General features: G+C 51.1%; 1 protein-coding gene across 1 annotated transcript in view; it reads left to right on the forward strand.

Annotated features, from left to right (window-relative positions):
- FTSJ1 (FtsJ RNA 2'-O-methyltransferase 1) overlaps positions 1-22,560 on the forward strand; it is a 61,704-nt gene that overhangs the window by 2,468 nt on the left and 36,676 nt on the right. The window contains exons 2-5 of the mRNA XM_078664131.1: positions 15,335-15,471; positions 16,172-16,241; positions 16,376-16,478; positions 18,115-18,193. Of these exons, the coding sequence (XP_078520257.1) occupies positions 15,351-15,471; positions 16,172-16,241; positions 16,376-16,478; positions 18,115-18,193 (373 nt within the window). The 5' untranslated portion in view covers positions 15,335-15,350. The remainder of the gene's footprint in view (positions 1-15,334; positions 15,472-16,171; positions 16,242-16,375; positions 16,479-18,114; positions 18,194-22,560) is intronic.

A 22,560-nucleotide genomic window follows, 5' to 3' on the forward strand; every position in this document is an offset into this window, starting at 1 on the left:
GGTGTGCATATAGGCCCTACTCCACCGACAGTGCCTACTCCTGTTACCTTGGCAGATATTTTGCTAGGACTAAAGGAGGACATGGGGAAGAGATTTGAAGAGATGGGAAGAGATTTACAATTTCAGAGACCAATCAGGTCGCCATTCAGGCATCTTGTGAGGTGCTGGCCCGGAAAGTGGAGGAGGTCTCACTAAGGACAGATGCCCTAGAAGCGGAGTTACCTAAGATCAAGGAAGTACTAAGCTCTACTGCAGTTGCTATGGACAAGCTGGTGCAGCAAAATCGGGAGATGAAAGATGACATCGAGAGGCTCGAAAACCATGCTAGGAAGAATAATTTAAAAATTTTGAATGTCCCCCGAGGATTTTGAGGGAGGCGACATCATGGCATTTGTGGTGGCATTACTCAAAACTACAATCCTGAAGGATTCCACTGATGTTGATTTAGATCTGCTAGCTGATATCCGGAGGGCTCACCAGGACCCATATAGGCGGAACCCAGGGAGAGAGTGCCCCAGGAAGATTCTGGTGAAAGCCGGGGCAATTTTGGCCAGTAAGATTAGAGCGGATTGGGTTAGGAATAACATAAATAGTCTAATTATTGATGATCAGGGAACTATATCATGCCATCAGGAGGATATGGAAAAACATTTGCTTTCCCTGTTTTCTAAACTATATGATGAGGAGGAGTATTCACCAGACTCAGCCAACACCTTACGGTGGTTGGAGAGCAAAGCTCTGCCCAGATTAACAGATGAAGGTCGAGATATCCTTAATAGTCCCTTCACTGAGGAAGAAATTGGATCGTACATTAAAAACATAAAGAACAACAAAGCGGCCGATCCTGATGCTCTCCCTGGAGAGGTATATAAAGTATTCCAGGACGCCCTGACACCAAGGCTTTGTGAATTGTTTAATTATGTTTATAGCCCGGCGGGCAGGGCCCCTCCCTCGTGGAAGGAGTCCACAATTGTGCTTATATTAAAACCAGGAAAGGACCCCCTTTAGGCAGATTCCTTTAGGCCCATCTCCTTGCTAAACGCAGATTACAAGATCTTTACAAGTGTTTTGGCAGGGAGACTGGCTAAACTGATCCCGCAACTTATTAATTCCGATCAGAAAGGCTTTGTGCCCGGAAGATATATTCACGAGTTGACTCTTCAGCTGATTGGAATTATAGACCTAGCGGAGGCACGGTCGGAACCCTTGGCAGTAGCTGCTTATGACGCAGCGAAGGCTTTCGACCGCATCAACTGGGGCTTCTTGTGGGATCTATTGAGCACGATGGGTTTTGGTGCAACCTTCATCCAAACACTGAGGGGATGTTATGAGGGCGCTTCCGCTGCAATAATATTAAATGGCCTTTTGACATCACGCTTCAGCGTAAGGAGAGGAACTAGGCAGGGGTGTCCCATCTCGCTCCTCTTGTTCGATCTTTATATCGAGCCCCTGGCACAGGCACTGCGGCTGGATGATCGGGTCACACCCTTTAGAGTTGGAGACTATAGTTGCAAGTTGGCATTATATGCTGATGATTTGTTAGATCTACACTAGCAATCCGGCTGAGGGTTTTCCTAGAGTGGAAGAGATAATGACCGATTTTGGCCAATATTCCGGGTATATGATTAATAATCTTAAAACTGAAATAATGTGCTGGGGGGTAGATAATTGGGAGGGAGCTCGAAGTAGCCAGTTTAGATATCTGGGTATAATAATAACATCAGACCTTAACACTATAGCACAGACCAACATAAAGAAGGTGGTTAAGGATATCGATCACCTTCTGCTGAGATGGCAGAATTTTCAGTTGACAATTTATGGCCGTGTCAATTTGGTCAAAATGGTAATTTTGCCTAAACTGACATACCTGTTTAATATGATACCACTGACCTTCCCCTATAAAATTCTGGCCAAAATCCAGGGGGAAATAGGTAGCTTTATCTGGGCGAACAAAAACTCCAGGATTTCCTGGAAAAAGCTGAAAAGAAAATTGATGAAGGGAGGGCTAGCGCTTCCTGACATCCTCTGGTATGCTTTTTCTTTTCAGCTGAAAAATATTCGATGCCTCCTTACCAGCCCGACGACTCCAATTGGGGGCGGTTACTGAACATGATGGTAGAACAAGAGGGGGCGGGCCAGGTTTTTTGTATAAATTTGGTGCGCCAAGATTTTACAAAAAGGTACGCCTAAAGGTATTAAAACATGCACTCGAAGTATGGTCTAGAGTTAAGGGGAGATGGGGTGTTGGACAGGCCCCACAAAAGGCTCGCTCCCTCCCCGCACGACAGGGCCCAGACACCGGCTCTCCGGGGGCTACCCGCAGAAGCAACCCGCAACCCGTCCCCTCCGGGACGCCTGCTCCCGGATATCTCTGTGTCACGGGCCCGGGCCCCCGTCAGCCCCATTGCCAGGCCCAGCCGCCATCTTGGACACTGCACCACGCGGCCGCGTGGCCTCAGCTCGACCCCAACCCTGGGCCCGGCCAGGCCCCGCCATCCCGGCACCACCATCCATCCAGGAGGTGAACGGACCACTTGGCAGGCTAATGGGAGAAAGAAGTGTTGATGGCTCTCCCCCGCCAGGTGCCGATCGCCCCCAGCCTCCCCGGGTGCTGGCTCCACCCCCCTGCTGGGTGTCTGGACTCCCTCATCCCGGACCTCCCGACCTCCCAGTGCGAGGGTCCGGACATCAAAGGGCGCCAGACCTATAACCGAGGCGGCCCCAGAGCCGGAAGGCAGTTGTATCCTGGAGTCGAGAGACACCGAGAAGAACTCATCCTTGACGGACTGCTGGCGCTGCCGCAGCCCTTCCTTGTGAACTATCGTCCTGCCTGCTGGCGCTGCCGCGGCCTTCTGCAACCTTCTTCCTCGTGGGACCTGCTGGCGCTGCCGCGGCCCGTTGTAACTTCCATCCTCGTTGGGACCTGCTGGCGCTGCCGCGGCCCGTTGCCACCTACGATCTCTTCGGGACCTGCTGGCGCTGCCGCGGTCCGACCCGTCCGACCACCGAGCTCGAGGATTGTTAACTGCCGCCGTTTCACCTCAGTACCCGTAGGTACCAAGACTGTCCCGCTACCCCCTTCCCCTACTAGAGACTAGAATTGAGAGGATCATCGTGTCCTGATCTCCTTGTATCGTACTACCTTACTTCAAGAACTGCCTATAAAAGGTGTTACTCTGATCTTCGTGTGGTGTCCATCTGTGGGGGGGGAAGTTACTTGTCTGTACGATCGCTGGAGACGGCCCTCACCGGAGGCCTCTCCCCTTGTGCTCGGCCGACCCTCCAGGTCCCCGTCTAACATTGGTGGCCAGCGGCGCGATCCGAACCAACGCGTAAACCGTACAGAGAGTAACTCACCCTACGACTAATCCACAATGACGACCAGAGAGAGCGGATCTGCAGAGAAATTCCAGATGGAAAAACTGGAAGAGTACAACCACCGAGAGCTAAAACAATTTTGCATAGAACTAGGCATTGCCACCACCGGTCTGAGCACGAAAGAGGACTTCAAACACGCCCTAGAATCCTGGGCAGAGACAAATATCGCCGAAGCCCCGGAAACAAACACCACTCTGACGGAAGAAAGGAGAACGGATCTCTCCCGGGAAGAGATCCGAGAACGAGAGAAAAATAGACTACACGAGTTAGAGCTGGCACGGCTCAAATTAGACGGAGAATTGAAACTGGCAGAACAAAAGATGAACTTAGAACACTTACGGCTCCAAGAAGAGCGAGAGGAAAAGCAGAGACAGAGAGAACTCGAAGAAAAAAGACTGGCATACGAACACGAGTGCAAGCTAGCGGAGATAGAAATGCGCAAACAGAACAAAGACCTAGGGGTGCCTGAGCAACCGCGCCCCCCAGGTACTACCGAACAGAAGGTCCACATCCCCAAGGATGTGGTCCGTGAATACTATCGGAACGACGACATACAGCAGTGGTTCAAGGCCTACGAGATCGCCATGACTGCCCACCGGATCGCTCGAAGTGACTGGGGAGCCGGTCTATGGGGGAGATTCGTCAATGAAGGCCGGGATGCCCTGCTGCAGCTTCCGGACCACCAAATGACGTCCTATGACCACATGAAGGCCGCCCTCCTCAGTCGATATGGGCTGACGCCCGAGATGTACCGCCAGAGGTTCCGCAACTGCACCCGGATCCCGGGTACAACCTGGATAGAATATGTGAACTATTTCAGCCGAGCCTTCGAGGGATGGATCAAGGGTAGCAACGTAACAACATACGAACAGCTCTTCAACCTCATTGTGTGGGAGCACCTCTCCAACAACTGCTTCGTCGAGCTCAGGCAGCACCTCCTCGACAGTAAATTGACTGACCCACGGCAGCTCGCCACCGAGGCTGACCGATGGGAGAGCACCCGGGTGACCCGGAGTGGGCCAAACGAGCAGAACAGAACCAACCAAGGTCATCATCGTCCCCGAGGAGGAGGAGGAGGACAGGGCCGGGGCAGAGACGCCGTCCCGGCCGCTCCCGTCAACAACACCCCGCCCCCGGCCGGCCGGGGCAACCCCCCGATGCGCCCGGGGTTCCGAGCCAACGTTACGTGTCATCGATGCCAGCGAGTCGGCCACTATGCCAGTGACCCGACCTGCCCAAAGAACCAGACCCCCGGACCCCGCCAGGTGGCTGCCGCCGCCCTAGGAGAAGAGCAAGACTCCGAAGAGCCTGAAGAGTATGAGCAGGAGCAGCCCGAGTGGGAACCTGCCGCCATGACCCTGGCCTGCCTAGGGGGAAGAGACCTGATCCCGCGGGCTCCCCTACCAGCCAACACCAGGAAATACAGCCAGTGGGTGAACATAAATGGGCGTAAGGCCGAAGCCCTGCGTGACACAGGGGCCAGTGTGACGGCCGTCCGTTGTCACCTGGTGACCCCAGAACAAATCCTGCCAAACGTTCTTTGCCCCGTCCGATCGGCCGACAATTCGGAGAGCCTGTGTCGGATGGCCTGCGTCCCCTTCGAATGGGGAGGAGTCTCCGGTATGTTAAAAGTGACTGTCCGCGACGATGCCCCCGTGGACTGCCTCCTGGGGAACGATCTCGAGAGTTCCCCGTGGGCAGCCGTTGAAAGAAGAGAGCACCTGGGGATGTTAGGCCTCCCGGGCTGGGCGTGCGTAACAACCCGGTCCATGGCCGCCGACACCATCCCTAGATCTGAAGAACCCGAATGGCCAGCACCTCCTCCCCCGATCGCTTCAGAGGGAGACTCCATCCCTGCGGACACCCCGGAACAAACCCACGAAGAGCCCGCTCAGCCCCAAGACCTCCCGGACCTGGCTCAGTGGCGTCAGGAAGGGGGGCCCACCCAAGAACAATTCCGGCAAGAGCAAAAGACATGTCCCTCCCTCGAGGGACTGCGACAGCAAGCGCTCGCCCAGGGCACAGGAGACACCGCAGGGGCCCACTGGATCTATTGGGACAATGACCTACTGTACAGCGAACAAAGAATAGCGGAGCTGGGGGCCAGTCGAGTGCTGGTGGTGCCCCTCCGTTTCAGAGACTTCCTTCTGAACTTGGCCCATGATGTCCCCCTGGCTGGACACTTGGGGCAAGACAAAACATACAACCGCCTGGTGACTCACTTTTACTGGCCGAAAATGAGAAATGACGTCTCCACCCACTGCCGGTCCTGCCCGACCTGCCAGGCCAGCGGGAAGAGCGGCCGCAAGCTCAAGGCACCTCTTCAACCATTCCCCGTTGTGACCACCCCGTTCGAAAGGGTGGGAATAGACATTGTGGGGCCCCTGGACCCCCGAACAGCACAAGGGCATCGATTCATCCTGGTCCTGGTGGACCACGCCACCCGCTATCCTGAGGCGGTTCCCCTTCGAACTGTAACAGCACCAGTGGTAGGTCGAGCCTTAATGGGGATCTTCTCTCGAGTGGGCTTCCCCAGGGAAGTCGTCAGCGACAGGGGCACGAACTTTATCTCCAAATATATGAAATCCCTATGGCAACAGTGCGGAGTCACCTACCAATTCACAACCCCATATCACCCGCAAGGAAACGGACTGGTCGAGCGATTCAACCGCACTCTCAAGGGGATGATCATGGGGCTGGAAGAACCCCTACGCCGCCAGTGGGACGTGCTACTACCGTGCCTCCTCTTCGCCTACCGAGAAGTCCCCCAGAAGTCCCTCGGCTTCAGCCCTTTCGAACTCCTGTACGGACACCCTGTTCGCGGGCCTCTCAGCCTAGTTAAAGAAGAGTGGGAAATGGCCCCCCTGAAGACCCCTCCAGACGTCTACAAGTACCTCCTGACCCTCCGTAATCAGACCCGGCGATTCAGAGAGCTCGCCAAAGCCAATCTTGAAGCCAGTCAGGAGGACATGAAGAAGTGGTACGATCAATATGCCTCCTCCATCGAATTCGAGCCGGGCCAGCAGGTATGGGTGATGTCCCCCATCGAACCTTGTGCCTTACAGGACAAATGGACGGGGCCCTTCAAGGTGATCGAGCGTAAGAGCCCCGTCACCTACCTCATCGACATGGAATCCCCCCGGAACCCCCTCCGGGTCCTCCACGCCAACAGACTCAAACCCCACTTCGTGCGCTCGGAGCTCAGCCTGCTGATGGCTACAGACAGTGGGGCGGAAGAGGACTCCGAGCCCCTCCCTGACCTACTGGGGGCCGGGGAAAAAGATGGTTCGGTGGACGGGGTCCAACTCTCCGAGGCTCTGACCCCGGAGCAGCGCCAAGACTGTCGGGCCCTCCTGCTGCAATTTGCAAACCTATTCTCCCTCACACCCGGGGTCACCCCCTGGTGTCTGCACGACGTGGACACTGGCGACAGTCCTCCTATCCGACACCGGCCGTACCGGGTACCAGATCGGGTACGCACCTGCATCCAAGAAGAAGTCTCCAAGATGCTCGCACTCGGAGTCATCGAACCCTCTGACAGCCCCTGGGCCAGCCCGGTTGTACTGGTCCCCAAAGCTGAGGCCCCGGGCACCACACCCGAGCTCCGGTTCTGCGTCGACTATCGGGGTCTGAACGCTGTCACCCGAACCGATGCTCACCCCATCCCCCGAGCCGACGAACTAGTTGACCGCATGGGGGCGGCCCGCTACCTAAGCATCTTCAACCTGACGGCGGGCTACTGGCAGATCGGCCTCACCCCCAGGGCACAAGAACGATCCGCTTTCTCCACCCCGGATGGACACTACCATTTCAGAGTGATGCCATTCGGCATGAAAAACGCTCCAGCCACGTTTCAACGACTTGTGAACCAGGTATTGGCGGGCCTCGAAGAGTTCAGCGCCGCATACCTGGACGACATCGCGGTGTATAGCCGCCACTGGTCAGACCACCTCCGCCACCTCCGAGGGGTCCTGCAGGCCCTCCAACGGGCCGGCCTCACAATCAAGGCCAGCAAGTGCCAAATCGGCCAGGGGTCCGTGACCTACCTCGGACACCAAGTGGGGAGCGGTCTGGTGGCCCCCCTCCAGCTCAAGATCGCTGCCATCCAGTCCTGGCGCCCCCCCGTAACCCAAACCGAGGTCCGAGCCTTCTTGGGGCTCACCGGATACTATCGGCGGTTCGTAAAGGACTATGGCAGCATTGTGGGGCCCCTCACGGAACTCACATCCAAGACCAACCCAAAAACAGTCAACTGGACTCCCGACTGTCAAGCGGCCTTCGAGAGGCTGAAGGCCGCCATGTGCACCGCTCCTGTGCTCCAGGCCCCCGACTACAGCCGTGAGTTCATCGTCCAGACTGATGCCTCAGACCATGGCTTCGGGGCCGTCCTCTCCCAACTGAACGCCGAGGGAGTCGACCAACCAGTGGCCTTCATCAGCAGACGCCTCCTGCCCCGAGAACAGCGCTGGAGCACCATTGAGCGAGAGGCCTTCGCAGTAGTATGGGCCCTCAAGAAGCTCCGGCCTTACCTCTTCGGAACCCACTTCCGGGTACAAACAGATCATCGGCCCCTGCAATGGCTAATGCAAATGCGGGGGGAGAACCCCAAACTATTGCGATGGTCCATCTCCCTGCAGGGGATGGACTTCACTGTGGAGCATCGCCCTGGCCAAGACCACGCCAACGCGGATGGCCTGTCCCGCTTTTTCCGCCTCGACGAGGAGAGTCCCCAAGAGGATGGGTGACTCTCCCCGCCTTCAGCTGGGGGGGACGCATGTTGGACAGGTCCCACAAAGGGCTCGCTCCCTCCCCGCACGACAGGGCCCAGACACCGGCTCTCCGGGGGCTACCCGCAGAAGCAACCCGCAACCCGTCCCCTCCGGGACGCCTGCTCCCGGATATCTCTGTGTCACGGGGCCGGGCCCCCGTCAGCCCCATTGCCCGGCCCAGCCGCCATCTTGGACACTGCACCACGCAGCCGCGTGGCCTCAGCTCGACCCCAACCCTGGGCCCGGCCAGGCCCCGCCATCCCGGCACCACCATCCATCCAGGAGGTGAACGGACCACTTGGCAGGCTAATGGGAGAAAGAAGTGTTGATGGCTCTCCCCCGCCAGGTGCCGATCGCCCCCAGCCTCCCCGGGTGCTGGCTCCACCCCCCTGTTGGGTGTCTGAACTCCCTCATCCCGGACCTCCCGACCTCCCAGTGCGAGGGTCCGGACATCAAAGGGCACCAGACCTATAACCGAGGCAGCCCCAGAGCAGGAAGGCAGTTGTATCCTGGAGTCGAGAGACACCGAGAAGAACTCATCCTTGACGGACTGCTGGCGCTGCCGCAGCCCTGCCTTGTGAACTATCGTCCTGCCTGCTGGCGCTGCCGCGGCCTTCTGCAACCTTCATCCTCGTGGGACCTGCTGGCGCTGCCGCGGCCCGTTGTAACTTCCATCCTCGTTGGGACCTGCTGGCGCTGCCGCGGCCCGTTGCCACCTACGATCTCTTCGGGACCTGCTGGCGCTGCCGCGGTCCGACCCGTCCGACCACCGAGCTCGAGGATTGTGAGCTACCGCCGTTTCACCTCAGTACCCGTAGGTACCAAGACTGTCCCGCTACCCCCTTCCCCTACTAGAGACTAGAATTGAGAGGATCATCGTGTCCTGATCTCCTTGTATCGTACTACCTTACTTCAAGAACTGCCTATAAAAGGTGTTACTCTGATCTTCGTGTGGTGTCCATCTGTGGGGGGGGAAGTTACTTGTCTGTACGATCGCTGGAGACGGCCCTCACCGGAGGCCTCTCCCCTTGTGCTCGGCCGACCCTCCAGGTCCCCGTCTAACATGGGGCATAAAGTATTATTCAGACCTCGCCCCAATCTGGGACTCCCCAGGTTTGCCGCCCTGTTTGGAGGACAGTCTCTCTCTTCCCATAAGGAGAGCAGGGATAACAATATGGTCAGACATAGTAACACCAGAGGGGTTTCTCCCTTGGGAGGTTTTGAGACTGAAGATCGGGGACTCCTTCTCCAGATTTAAATATATTCAGATCTGCTCCTGGTTTACCGCTGAGAGAGAGCACATCGGCGGGAACCGGGATATTGAGTCTGCTCTCCAATCCCCTAGTCCCAGGAAGAAGGAAATGGGATTCTGGTATAGAAAAATGCTTGAAGAGGAGAAAATGGAGCCCCCCCCCCAATGTACCAAATCTGGAATTCCTCTAGGCTGGAAGATGCATCCGCTGATCTCTATGATACTTCTCTTCATATCTTGTACAAATATGTCAGATCAGCCTCCCTGAAGAAAAATCATTTTTTTACCATTAATAGGCTTTATTATACGCCAAAAAAGATTGCGAAGTTCGTGAACCCGTCCCCATCGTGTTCTAGATGTGGACTAGTCGAAGCAGATGACATACATGTTTTCTATGACTGCTTTATTCTGGGTCCCTTTTGGTCTACGGTGGAGAAGGCTTTGGAGGGCATTTTTAAGGTTCAATTGACTCTGAATGTAGCTAGAGTTTTCTTTGGGTTGGACATGGATCTTGTTGGTCTATTAAGGGGGGCACAAGTGGCTTTATTTCTTAGTCTTATTTTAATTGCGCGCAGAGAGATCTGTAAGCTATGGAAGGACGCTAGCCCACCTCTATATGAAAGCTGGCGGTGGGCGGCACTGAGTATTGCGCGTCTAGAATCTGGATTGGCACAAAATGTAAATAACACGGTGTGGGATCCTTTGTTAGAATGGGGAAGAGAAATGAGCGTGGACTAAGGCCCTGCTCAGTCCTATGATTACACCACGCCTCGGAATAAAGGGGCTGGGCGGGTCAGCCCCAGGTGAATGCAAGAACGTCATCCCCGGGCGCCCAGGACGAAATGGGTTGAGAAAGTTTATTTACTGCCTGTGGTGGAATGAGGACAAAAAAAAAAGAAGAAAAAAAAAAGCTCACAGCTACCCAACAGGGTTTCCGGCACTAAGCAGGGTATGCGAGGTTGCAGTTCATTGAAACAGAGGAATTATACTTGGTTATAAAGAAAGGCCTTTAGCTTTTTACGGAAGGCTAAAAGCGACTGACAGATCCTTAGTTCAAAAGGAAGGGAGTTCCACAGTTTAGGTCCAAGATAGGAGAAGGAGCAGCCTCTCTTATGGGTCAGACGCACTCTGGGAACAGAGAAAAGAAAGAGGCTGTCTGAACTCAGCTGGTTAAGGTTTGGCCAGGCTTTGTATGTACAAGGGTGCCAAGCTATGCTTAGCTCGATACATGTAACATAGAGCCTTGAACTCGATGCGTTTGTTTACCTTAAGCCAGTGAAGTTGATGAAGCAGAGGGGAGACAGACATGTCGAGGCAGCCGAAAAACCAGGCGAGCAGCAGCATTTTGAATAAGCTGTAAACGACGGACAGAGGCCTTATCTGCGCCCAACTACAATACATTGCTATAGTCCAGTCTAAAGATCACCAATGCCTGCAATACTGTTCTTTGGGCTGCGGGTGGAATTAACCAAAGGATTTTTCTTAGCCACTTGAGAACCGCAAAGCAAGTTGCTGTGACGCCGGACACTTGGGCTCTAAAAGAGAGATCAAAACACCTTGGTCTAAAGTCGAACAAGAAACAAAGTTCAATGTTACTGAAAACAGATCACGTTCTTGCCTGTTAGCTAAAGTTTAAAAAAATTAATGAAGGCTTTATAATTTTGTATAATATTTTGGAAAAAATACAGTACACCAGTATTTAGTCTTAGCCTGTATAGTTCTGATAAATCAAGCGTTTTATTTCAATTTGGCCTCCACATTTACAAGAGCGCTGTTAGAGATCTGGCGTAGCATTCTACAGTAACTCCTCTTTAACGGCGCACCTAAAAATGTACCCATGTGTCCCATGGAAGCAAACAAACATATTGGATGCTTTCTTGTCATGTGACTGTAAGATTCGGCTTCTGCCAGCCGTCTGATACAGTTGCACCTGCGCTGGAGGTTGCTTCATGTCCATCCAGCAGCATGTCCGGGATAGAGAGCAAGGCTTGCAGCCTGGTGGAGGAGTTTGGTTGGGCAACAGGACAGCAAAAGGGTAGAGGTGGCAGCAGGTCCGAGAGGCACAGGGGCATCGGGGCACTGAAATGACATTCATTTGGTTAGCGCTTGTCTTACTTGCAGGAACGAGCAGACTGCACATATTTCCCAGTCAGCGTGTAGATTCCTTTCTCCATCCTCAGGTGTGCATTTCATGTGTTTGGTAGAAACGTATGTGCTTCCTTATCATGACTGAATCACGTCCACTGCTAATCACCCTCTACTTATTGGCAAGGTTTTTCATTTTGGATAAGTTATGTTCAACAGCGGGTTCTAGTAAGTCTAGTAAGGTTCTTGTTGAGTGCAACTTGTTTGTGACCAAACGACACAGTTGTTTTGCGTTAAGTAAATTATGTTGAGTGCTTATGAATAGGTTCCTTCCGTATCACTTGTCACCCTGTTAAGTGTCCAAGGAGTGTTCTCTTGGAGCCTGAATGATCCATTTTAAGTCAGAATATGAATAATGTTTTGGAGGCAGCATGGGTTTGTCAGCCCAGTGAATGAACAATAAAGATGCTTTAAAATCCTGTTATCTTGTCACATTTGCTTGGTTTTCAGAGACAGAGGTCAATAGTTGTCTTCATACATTTACCTTTCTTTCTGAGACTGAAGTTGGAGGATTTTTTAAAGTGTATTGTGTGACAAGCACGCTGTGTAAAGCATGTGAAATGAAAAGGCTGCAAGATTTCAGGCTTTCTTTTCTAACACAACACACATAGCTAATAAGTGAACTGTTCAAACATTTCAAATATATTTCACTAGTTATGAAGACACATTTTTATAATTCTGTGGTGAAAAAAATATAGGATCAAAACCAATTAGAACACTTTACTTGGTGATGTGCAACTGTTAAAATATTTTTGCTGAAACCCAATTTCCAAACATTTTTTATGCGCTATTTAGTTTAATCAGCAAAACTACATTAGTGGGAACGTTTTGTAGCCATTTCAATGGGAAGTGTGCCATCTGTAAATGACAGTGCACTACTACATCATACTTTAGTAATATATTTATTAGAAGTTCGTTTTTAAACATGAACTGGGAAATATTCCTGCTCCTGCCCAGAAAACAATGCTTATTAGTGAACTTGTAGGCAAGCAAGGGATCATGTCTACCCTATATATGGGGTAAATTCTTATCATACATGGACCAAACGCTTAGTCTAGTAAATAAAGAGTTTTTTTATACAGCAGAAATGGTGAACCTGCATATTTGAAGGTGCTCTCTTATGTGATAATGACTAGAAAGGAGGCTTCATAATCCAAAATATTTGCCTAGGATCACAGTATGAGACTAGTTCATGGGTCAAGTATATTACAGTTAGGTAAAGTAGATTATTCAAGTTACTTTTATGATTTTTCAAGCCCTGCGCCTGATGCCAGCTCTCTCCGCTTGATCTTCCCTCAACTTTGAATCCATCCTGTGTGACACCGAGGCATCTTTACTCGCTTGGGACTCATTGCGGCCCTCAATATGACCCCTCCCCCCACATTCTGTATCTCTTCCAGGCCATCCCCTTGACAATTCTTAAAACCTGAGATCACCCACCTCCAAAGAGCCTTCACGTCCTACATTTGAGGGGATGGGGATACTCTAGGTTAGCCTCCCAGACCTGCACCCGACATCCCAGGGATGGGGCGCTGGCGAGAATTCAACTTGCTCCGTTACTATCTAGCTTCCCAAGTACGTTACATGATTGAATGGCTTAAAGGGGAGACTGACAAACCTTGGTGTTTTATAGACCAGAACCTTGCATCTAGACCATTGGGCGAGGCCCTGTGGGTACCAAGGCCTCGAGAAGCCGGTTCCTGTACCTGCCACTTGTTACTAAAGTTACCTGTGTGCTATTAGACGGGTTCTTCCCTACTTACCTTCCCCACTCTCTTCCGTCCTGGACAGCTCCGAGTTCTCTCTGGGAGAGTAGACCCGACCCTTCCCCACATGGAGGGAGAAAAGCCGCTTTAGTCTCCGAGATTTCCTCACGAAGATAAGTACATTTGAGGAACTCCAGCTTGACTATGGGATACTGTAAACTGAATGATTTCACTCCGTTCAGCATTGCCATTTTTATCTCCGATCCGTGTGTCAAAGTGGGGGCCACCAGATCACGCACCCCCCCCTTCGAAAACCTTCAGCGTCTCACCTTCCAAAAGCATCTGATGTCCAATATTTACAGCCTCTTTAATACGCGGACAACACCGCCCAAAACACCACACTAACTACACTGGCAGAGAGACCTACAGTTTACTCTAGACACTAAACAATAGCGGAAAATATTCAACTGTAACACTAATTTCACCAGACACATGCAGGGCGAGGAAATGCTATATAAAATTCTGTACAGATGGCACCTCGGACCCCACCGCCTGCAAACCATCAGCGCGGCATACCCCTCGAAATGCTGGTGCAGTTTTGGCAACACTGGTACATTCCTTCACATCCTATGGTCCTGCCCCCTCCTACAGGCTTTTTGGGATTCTATATTCCAGACAATCTCCGATTCAGGGCTGCAAACTTGACAAACTGAATTTTCCATACTGAGAAGACCTGCTGCTGGCTTTCATCCCCTTCATTCTACAGCAGTCAAATGTATCTCTCATGTCTTTCTGGCTGCAAAGCTCCCAATTCTTTCCCTCTTGGGGAGACCTGCCAACACTACGTACAAACAATGGCTCCATAAACGGTGGCTTTTGTTGAGCCATGAGAAGACCGGCCACAATATATTGGACAAGCCACAACTCTTTCACAAACTCTGGGACCTTATCCATCTTTACTTGAAGTCTGACTTTCTGGGCAAGACATGCCCCCAAAGTCTCTGCGCCTTAGGTCTACTAGACACAACACAGCTACCACGCACGGTACAGTGTGTCTTTCCCTGCTGACTGACAGATAGGCTGCAGCACTCCCAACATCCCTGCATAGGTGTGTGTGGAGGTTGGGCTGGAGTGGGGTGGGGACCATGTCTGTCTTCTGTTATTGCAAGCACTGTTTGTATACTCTCATATGTAAACCTCCAATTAAAAACTATTGAAACATAAATCTTTTGTAGGTATTTAGCGACTTGATTTAAGCACTTGTGTTATTAGCTGAGCTTTCGATCGTTGATATTTTTGGCTCAGTATTTTTGTTACTTGAAATTTTTATTGAAGGTTGTATTGCATTTCATTCAGTTTTACTATCCCAGTGGAAGCAAAACTATTGCCCTGGTGTTTCTGACATTGGACTTTAAGGCTCAGGGAATTGTACCTTAAAGTTGTCTTATAGCCAATAGCTGAAACTGTCATATAGCCACTAACCAGGGGGTGTAATTCCTGTATGATGATGCCTTCCTTTCGTTATCTTTCAATGATCAAGTGGAACAAGGGTGCAGGTTTGAGCATGTCCACAGTCCCAGGTGAAGATATGTTTTTTGCAGCTGTAGATGTGTAATTGGAAGGAAGGACTCCCAATAAAGGTATCCATGGTTGCTAACCCTGTTGGTGACGATACTACTTAAAGACTGCAGCTTAACCCCTTAATTGACCAGTTCTACAGGCATTGTTCTAGATTCGCCCGATTTAAATGTCCACGGATAGATAATTCCCCATAACAGTGGAAGGCAGCTAGCCTTTTACTTGGTATAATTATTGGAACAGCTATGACACTGCAAAAGCTCTTTAGTTTCTTCTAATTTCATCTCTACTTTCCGCTATTTCCTCAAGCATCCACTCGCCATTCCGATGATAATCCTTCAGAAGAAGAAATGATTTCAGTAAAGTTTTTTTAGTGAGCATTTGGAAGTGCCTTAAATGTGTAGAATGGTGTTTTAAACAGTGCAAATGTTCAATAGTAGATATGTTTGCTTGTACTCCATGCCCAGTAGAATGTGCTTAATAAGGACTATTCTGGAATTTTGCAGGTGGTGCTGAGAGAGGATGGGCCGCTCTTCCAAAGACAAGCGAGACATTTACTACCGTCTCGCCAAAGAGGAGGGCTGGCGGGCACGTAGCGCCTTCAAGCTGCTGCAGTTGGACGAGGAATTCCAACTTTTTCAGGGTAAGCCAGTGCAGTCAGTCATTTCTTCTGCTTAACTGAATAAAGAAAATGGTTCTATGGAATAATTATACATATAATTACAATGCTTGCAGATTGTTCCTTTGTCCCTGGCAAAGATAGGGAAATACGGATCAAACTGAATTTAATCCCAATTTTAGTTTCCTTTGACAGACTTGCTGTGACAAGCGTAAAATGACAAAGGGAACTATGCCTACGATACGTTGGTCCAGGGAGTGTGGTGATGTTTCACACTCACAGAATGCCGTATCTATCCATGGTTCCAGTTACATGAAACATCTTTTTCTTCAGAAAGTTCTACACACCATAGTCCCACATGTAGAGTGTTGGTGTGTTCATTAGTTTTCAGTCGTGCATTGGAGTATCCATAATCCCGCACGTGTTTATTTCAGCTTCTGCAAGCAGGCATTAATCTTGGTTCTTTGCTTCTGGTAGCCTGAATGTACAATCCCTTAATATCCCAAGGCCTCCCTGCTCAGACTTCTAAGATGGTCTGCAACATAAAGAGATACATCCGTCATGGTGGGAGATGTAAACCCTAAGCGAATGTGCTTTAGTCATCAAGTTGTTCACAACATATGCCCGAGGATGAGTGCCAGATTGATCCTAGGCTGTTGAGTTGTGATGTAGTCTGTTGTTCCTTTACTGACCCACAAAGCTGAGCTTTCCCTTACCTTCAAAGGTGTGCAGAGAGCCGTCGATCTGTGTGCGGCTCCTGGAAGCTGGAGTCAAGTTCTCAGTCGAAAGCTCAAGTAAGTGAAACAAGACCTTACGCAGATGCTCTTGGTTTTAGCTCATTGTTGTTCCAGATGCATTTCTATGTTACTCTAAGCATTAGCCACCGATTCCTATCAGGTTTATTTCAAGCCTTGTTCTCTTGCTCTAGGGGAACCAATGGAAAGATTTCAGAGGTAAAGATTGTTGCAGTTGACCTACAAGCCATGGCACCCCTGCCGGGGGTGATCCAGATCCAGGGGGACATTACAAAGGTATAGTTGTTTTTTCCTATTGTTACCCACTGCCATTTCATCATTTGTTCCCTTGTGTTTTAGACTAACAGGGTTTGTTTATTAGTGAGGTAATACTGTATCACCACCTCTTGAAATGGACTTTGACTGCACACAAGAACGTGTACAATATATTTAAACCTCTGCCATATTCTCTTGTCCTTGCTGCTTTTTTGAGCAGTTCTGGGTAGGTGGCCTTCTTTGCACCATGCCACATGGGAAGGCCCGGCTTCTGCCTCTAGTACTTTTGGGGTAAATAGACACCTGTATTTTTATGCATTACTACCTGCAAATTAAGTATCATTTCAATAAAAACATACATGGTACAAATAAAGGATTTTAAAACCCCATTTCACTTTCACATTATAGAACAATCTGTAGATGAGCTGGAAACAGAGGAATAGGTGGGCTGGGATGAGAGCGCACAGTAGAATGTGGTCAGAGCTTGGAAGCCAGGAAGGCATAGCTGGATTGGGCCTGGGTTGGGAACGGTAATGGTCTGAAGTCAGGAGGGGAGCAGTGCTGTAGTCCGGGAGGAGATAGAGCAGAAGCTAGAAGGGGAGTCAGAGTTGGATAAGGAATGGAGCTAAAGCTGGATGGAGTATGAAGTGTGTCACAGAACAGAGTGGGCTCAAATAAGCAAATGCATTCTGATGGGGAAGGGAGTAGGAGGGGGACTGAAGCTGGAATCGGAAAGATGAACAGAACCAAAGTTGAAATGTGTGTATAGGCAAACTGAGTGGGTGTCAGATGGGTAACAAGAAGAAGTTTGGAAGGAGTAAGTGGGATGTGGAACAGAGTGAGATGGTGAAAGAAGCAGGGTTCAGAAAGGACATTGGGGCAGGAGTTGGGCAGGAAAATGGGGCAAGGGGATGGAAAACGGAGTGAGATGTGGTATGTAGTAGGAATTGGATGGGGAAGGGAGCAGGAATGGGTTTGTGACGGAAGCGGGAGTTGGCAAGGCTGAGATATTCTGAATGGCAACGCAGCAGGAGTCAGAAAGGCAAGACACACGCTATCTGAATGGGCTGGGAGTGAGATGGGAAACAAATTAGGAGTGAGGTGTCGGAAGAAAAAGTGGGGGGCAGAAGTGGGATGTGGAAAGGGGGCATCAGGAGGAAGTGAGGGTGGCAATCAGAAGTAGTGGTCAGCAGTCGGAAGGCGTGGGGGCGAGTCTGAAAGTGGAAGGTGGGACAGAGACTTGATGGATTGAAATCTGGGTGAAACATTACAGGAGCCAGGATTAAGGTCTGTTGAAGTCCAGGGGCACAGAGTCTCAATAAAGAGACGGTCTTATTAGGCATTGGAATAAAGCCAGTGGCAGCATGGGAACATGAGCTGTTTGATGAGAACAAAGCTGGGGAGATTGGTGGATATTGGATGAGAACTAATGGAGAAGTGTGGATGGAAACCCATGGAGAGTGGCTGTATACTACTATAGTCTGTGTTTTTTCAATTGATATGTGTGACAAAACCTTTTTCTCTCCCAGTGGCAACTGGGCCATTTAATTATTTAGCTTCCTGGCCTTTCCAGATGATTTAAAATTAAGAGGCTGAGGCCACCCATTGTGAAACGTGTAAGTAGAGCGGGAATTTCTGAACTCTTATTTCCTTACAGGTGTCCACCGCGCAGGAGATCATTCGGCATTTTGAAGGACAAGCAGCAGACCTGGTGGTGTGTGATGGAGCTCCAGATGGTGAGAAACTGGCTTTTCATACAAGACTCACTCCCTGCCAGAGTCACTGGCAGCTACACTTTAGTGGCCCATTATGTACTTTCTTGTCCTGCAGCTGATCTTCTGGATAAATGTCATATTGCTCAAGCGCTCAACAAGTCCATGTCGACCTAGAATTCAGCCTCTGACTTGTCCCATTTTTTTAAGTCCTGGTGTGCGTTTACTGAAATGCGACTGTTGAGAGCGAAGCAGAGAGAAGTGTTTGTAAAATTTTGTTGTCTGATTACTGGTGTTTCTATCCATGTCAGTACCAAGGCCCTCATTCTGAGTGGTGCAGTGAGGGAAGTGATAATTATTGCACTTGTTTAAATCCAATACCCAGAGGATTAGAATTTAACAGTTTCATTAATTATTGCTTATTTCTGATGGTAAATTCTTGCGGATACCTCGCTTTATGAATACCCTCCTAGGGTTTTGACTGGTCTGGAAAACGTTTTCTCCACCAATGAGTCTCCAGAGCCCCTCGTAGGTGCCACTTGCCATCAGCCTCAACTCCTCCTTTAGGTGTGACTTCACTTGGGTATAGTAGGCGCCACCCGGCATGCTGGAGTCCGTTCCTGTCCTTATTCTTAGAGATATTCCCACAAGAAAAAAATGCAAGAAGAGTCCTAGGAAGGAAAAGTCTCTTTCCTTGGGGAAGCCATGCATTACTTTCACCATCTGGAGTCTTGACACCATTCCCCGATGCTGGGTTAGTTGTTGATATAAGGTACCTCAAGAGATTAAACCAGAGTCCTCAGTCCTTCAGCTGACCACTGAAGGCCCTCCCAACACCTCCCAGCACAGCAAACTCACTTCACCAGCAGCAGCATATCTGGCTCCATTGTCCTCTGTGAGCTCTGCCGTCTCCAAGCTCCTCTGACTTCTGCTCCTCCCATCATCTTCTGGCGGGTGGGAAGGACTCCTTTTTTATCACGCAGAGGGAGGTGATCACACCACCCTACCCTTCCTGTCCTTCCTAGAAGAGCACCCCCTCTCAGAGCATTCTTGCCTCCTTCCTTGAGGAGGTAATCCTTACCTTTCTAAAAACAGGGGCCATAGAAGAGGTGCACAGGATTTTCCTTGCTTTACTTCTTGGTCCCTAAGAAGGATGGAAGCCTGCGCCTATCCTGGGTCTCTGCCTTGTGTGCCTGTTCTTCAGGCAGGACCAATTAAATATGATGTCCCGAGTAAGGGTCTGTTGGCTTTGAATTTGGAGATTGTTTGGTGTCCTGGGGTCTCCAGGACACTTGTCTTCATCTTCTAATTCTCCTCTCCCTCAGGCGTTACTCGAGGTTCACAGTGGATGTCCCAACTGTCCCATTCGGACTGACAGAAGTCCAATGCTTCTTTGTGAAGCTGGTGGTGGTTGTAGCAGCTTCATAGGGGAGATCCTGAGTCCATGTATTTCCATCCTTGGATGACTAGTTGGTGAAGGCAGAGTCCCTGATGCTGGTACAGGAACATCTCCAGTGGACGAAGAGTCTTCTCCATGTTCTCGGATTTTCCATCAGCAACCAGAAGTCTCACCTCGCTCCCAGGTAGAGGCTGACTTTTACTAGAGTTGTGCTCGACGCAACCCTTTTGAAGGCTTTCACTCCTCAGGGGATAGAGCATATTCAGGCAATAATTCAGATGTGTTTGACACGAGCTGGGATCCCTGACATGCATTTTGAACGCCTGATTTATGCATCCTGCTGGTGCTGCCTGTCAGAAAGCACATCAGAGCCCTACAGTGGTGTCTGAGGGGATGTATGACGTTACAATGCGATCAAAATGATCGCGCTACATCACAACGCAGCTTTTACAACACAAGTCATTACCACGACTTGCGCTGGAGGGTGCTGGACTTGGGAATAGTATGATTTACTATTCCAACTCCAGCCTCCTGCCTACATACAGTAGGGAAGGTTTTGGAATAGTAAATCACACTATTCCTTAGTCAGTTCAGTTTATAAACTTTATTCGATAGTTCATAAAAAACATCACAAAAGTATACAGAATCATAAAAGGCACTTAAGAATTGGAAAAGAAGGGGAACACATGGACTAGCAGCAAAGGGATTGAACCAACACTAAAAAAACATACTTTTTCTGACCCAGACTGATTTAAGAATAAAAGTTGCAATAAAAAAGCAGATGTCCGGGGTAGCAAGTGTGAATAAAAATCTCATAGCATTAGAAGTGGTGGACATAGAATATTTCTTAAAAAACGGTTTGAGGTATAAGACTCGCAAAGATTTATACAAAGGGCATATCAGCATAAAGTGCAGCGTGCTTTGCTTAGTGATTCCGTCACACGGGCAAGGGGTAGCAGAATGTATGTTCATACTTGGGAATGCTACCAAGTTATGCACAATGCCTAATCTCAGCCTGGTTAAAACATATTGGTGAGATTGTCTAGTGATAACTTTCAAATACATAGGGATCCCATGTCTGGGGGGAGGGTGCCGCTCCGGGCCTCACGGCGGGGGGGCGGAGGCTGAACGGCAGAATACTGCGGCGGTAGGACTCCTCGCCCTCGCTCCCCGGGCAGAGGGAGCTGCACAGCCCAGGCTCACCGGGAGACGCCCGGCCTTCACCGGCTGCACCCGGTGAGCTGCTCGACCATCAACCCATCTCCTGGCTGCCTTGAGGATTGCACCGGATCCCTCATAACTGATATTTCCTGGCAGCTCCGACTCCCACTGCTTGTTGCGCCCCAGCATTACAGGGTGGACACTGAGGGTCCGGAGAGGGGCTGGAGCACTGCGCCCTTCCCCCGACAACAACAGCGACTGCACTCTGTCCTCGACGTCCTCGTCAGTGGCCTTCATCGCTTTTGGGACCTGGCTAGCCCACCGGCTATCTATCCACTTACCTGCCTGGACATCCTGTTCATATACCCCGCTGAAAGTAATAGCGACAGCTGGAAACCGCGGCCATCATGGGGCGTCCGGATAACCGCCAAGCAAAATTAAGTTTTGAAGGCGCCAAAAAAGGCGCCAAAACAGTACCCACCGGCCCCGGTCCTAGCGGGGCCCCATCGAGGGCCGCTACGCCTCCGTCAGCCGACTTGGATCTCCACAGCCTTTTTCAGGAAATGAGGCAAGGGTTCGCAACTGTTGTTGAAAAAGTGGACGGGGTCACTGCACGGCTGGACGCGCTAGTCCACAAGGTGGATCGCCATGAGGAGCGGCTAACGGCCGTGGAACAACGTGTCTCTGATGGCGCGGACGTTTCCGCGACACACACGACGCAACTAAACCGCATGGACAATCTGCTTCGCATAATAGCGGCTAAAAATGAGGACTTAGAAGCCCGCAGCCGCCGGAACAACGTACGTATTACGAATGTGCCGGAGTCCACAGACACAGGCAGAATGGAGCTGTACGTCGAGAAGATGCTTAAAGGGGCAATCGGTGACGGAGCTTTCTCCCCCCAGTTCATTGTTGAGCGAGCGCACCGGTCTTTAGCGCCTGTACCGAAACCTGGCTTGCCACCCCGGCCCATAATAGCGAGGCTATTGAACTATCGAGACCGGGACACTGCATTGAGGGCGGCCCGTACTCAGCGCTCGTTGAATTATAATGGTGTTGCGTTTTCCATATATCCGGACTTTACCCCGATGGTGCAGGAGGAACGGCGCAAATTTCCCCCAGTGAAAAAGAAATTGCGCGAGGCACAGATAGATTATGCCCTCCTGTATCCGGCAAAACTGCGGATCACGCATCAGGGTGTTGGACAGGCCGCATGGTCGGGCTGCCCCCCCTCCCCGCAATGGGACCTGGACCCTGGCTCCCCCTGCATCCCCAGCCAGAGTCCCCGACGACCACCCGAAGTACACTGCAAATTCCTCCACCACAAGACACCAGCTCCGGACCCAGCTGGCCCGGGTCACCATCCACACCACGGCCTCGGCCCAGCCGCCATCTTGGGGCACTGCAGCACGAGGCCGCGTGGCCTCAACTCGACCCTCACCCTGGGCCCGACCGGCCCCGACATCGAGGCACCAACCTCCCCCCAGGAGGCAGAGTGACCACTTGGCGAGTCAATGGGAGAAGGAATCGTCAACGGCTCTCCTCCGCCAGGTGTCGATCACCCCCGGCCGCCTGGGCGCTGGCTCCACCCCCCTGCTGGGTGTCTGGACTCCCTCATCCCGGACCTCCCGGCCCCCAGGCGCGAGGGTCCGGACATCAAAGGGGACCAGACCTATAACTGGGGCAGGGCCAGACCAGGAAGCCAGTTGTATCCTGGAGTCGAGAGACCCGAGAAGAACTCATCCGTGACTTGGCCTGCTGGCGCTGCCGCGGCCCTCTGCCTCGTGAAACCATCGTCTTGGCCTGCTGGCGCTGCCGCGGCCCTCTGCCT

Source organism: Lissotriton helveticus, chromosome 10 (assembly GCF_964261635.1).
Source record: "Lissotriton helveticus chromosome 10, aLisHel1.1, whole genome shotgun sequence".
In the NCBI taxonomy this organism is placed as follows: Eukaryota; Metazoa; Chordata; class Amphibia; order Caudata; family Salamandridae; genus Lissotriton; species Lissotriton helveticus.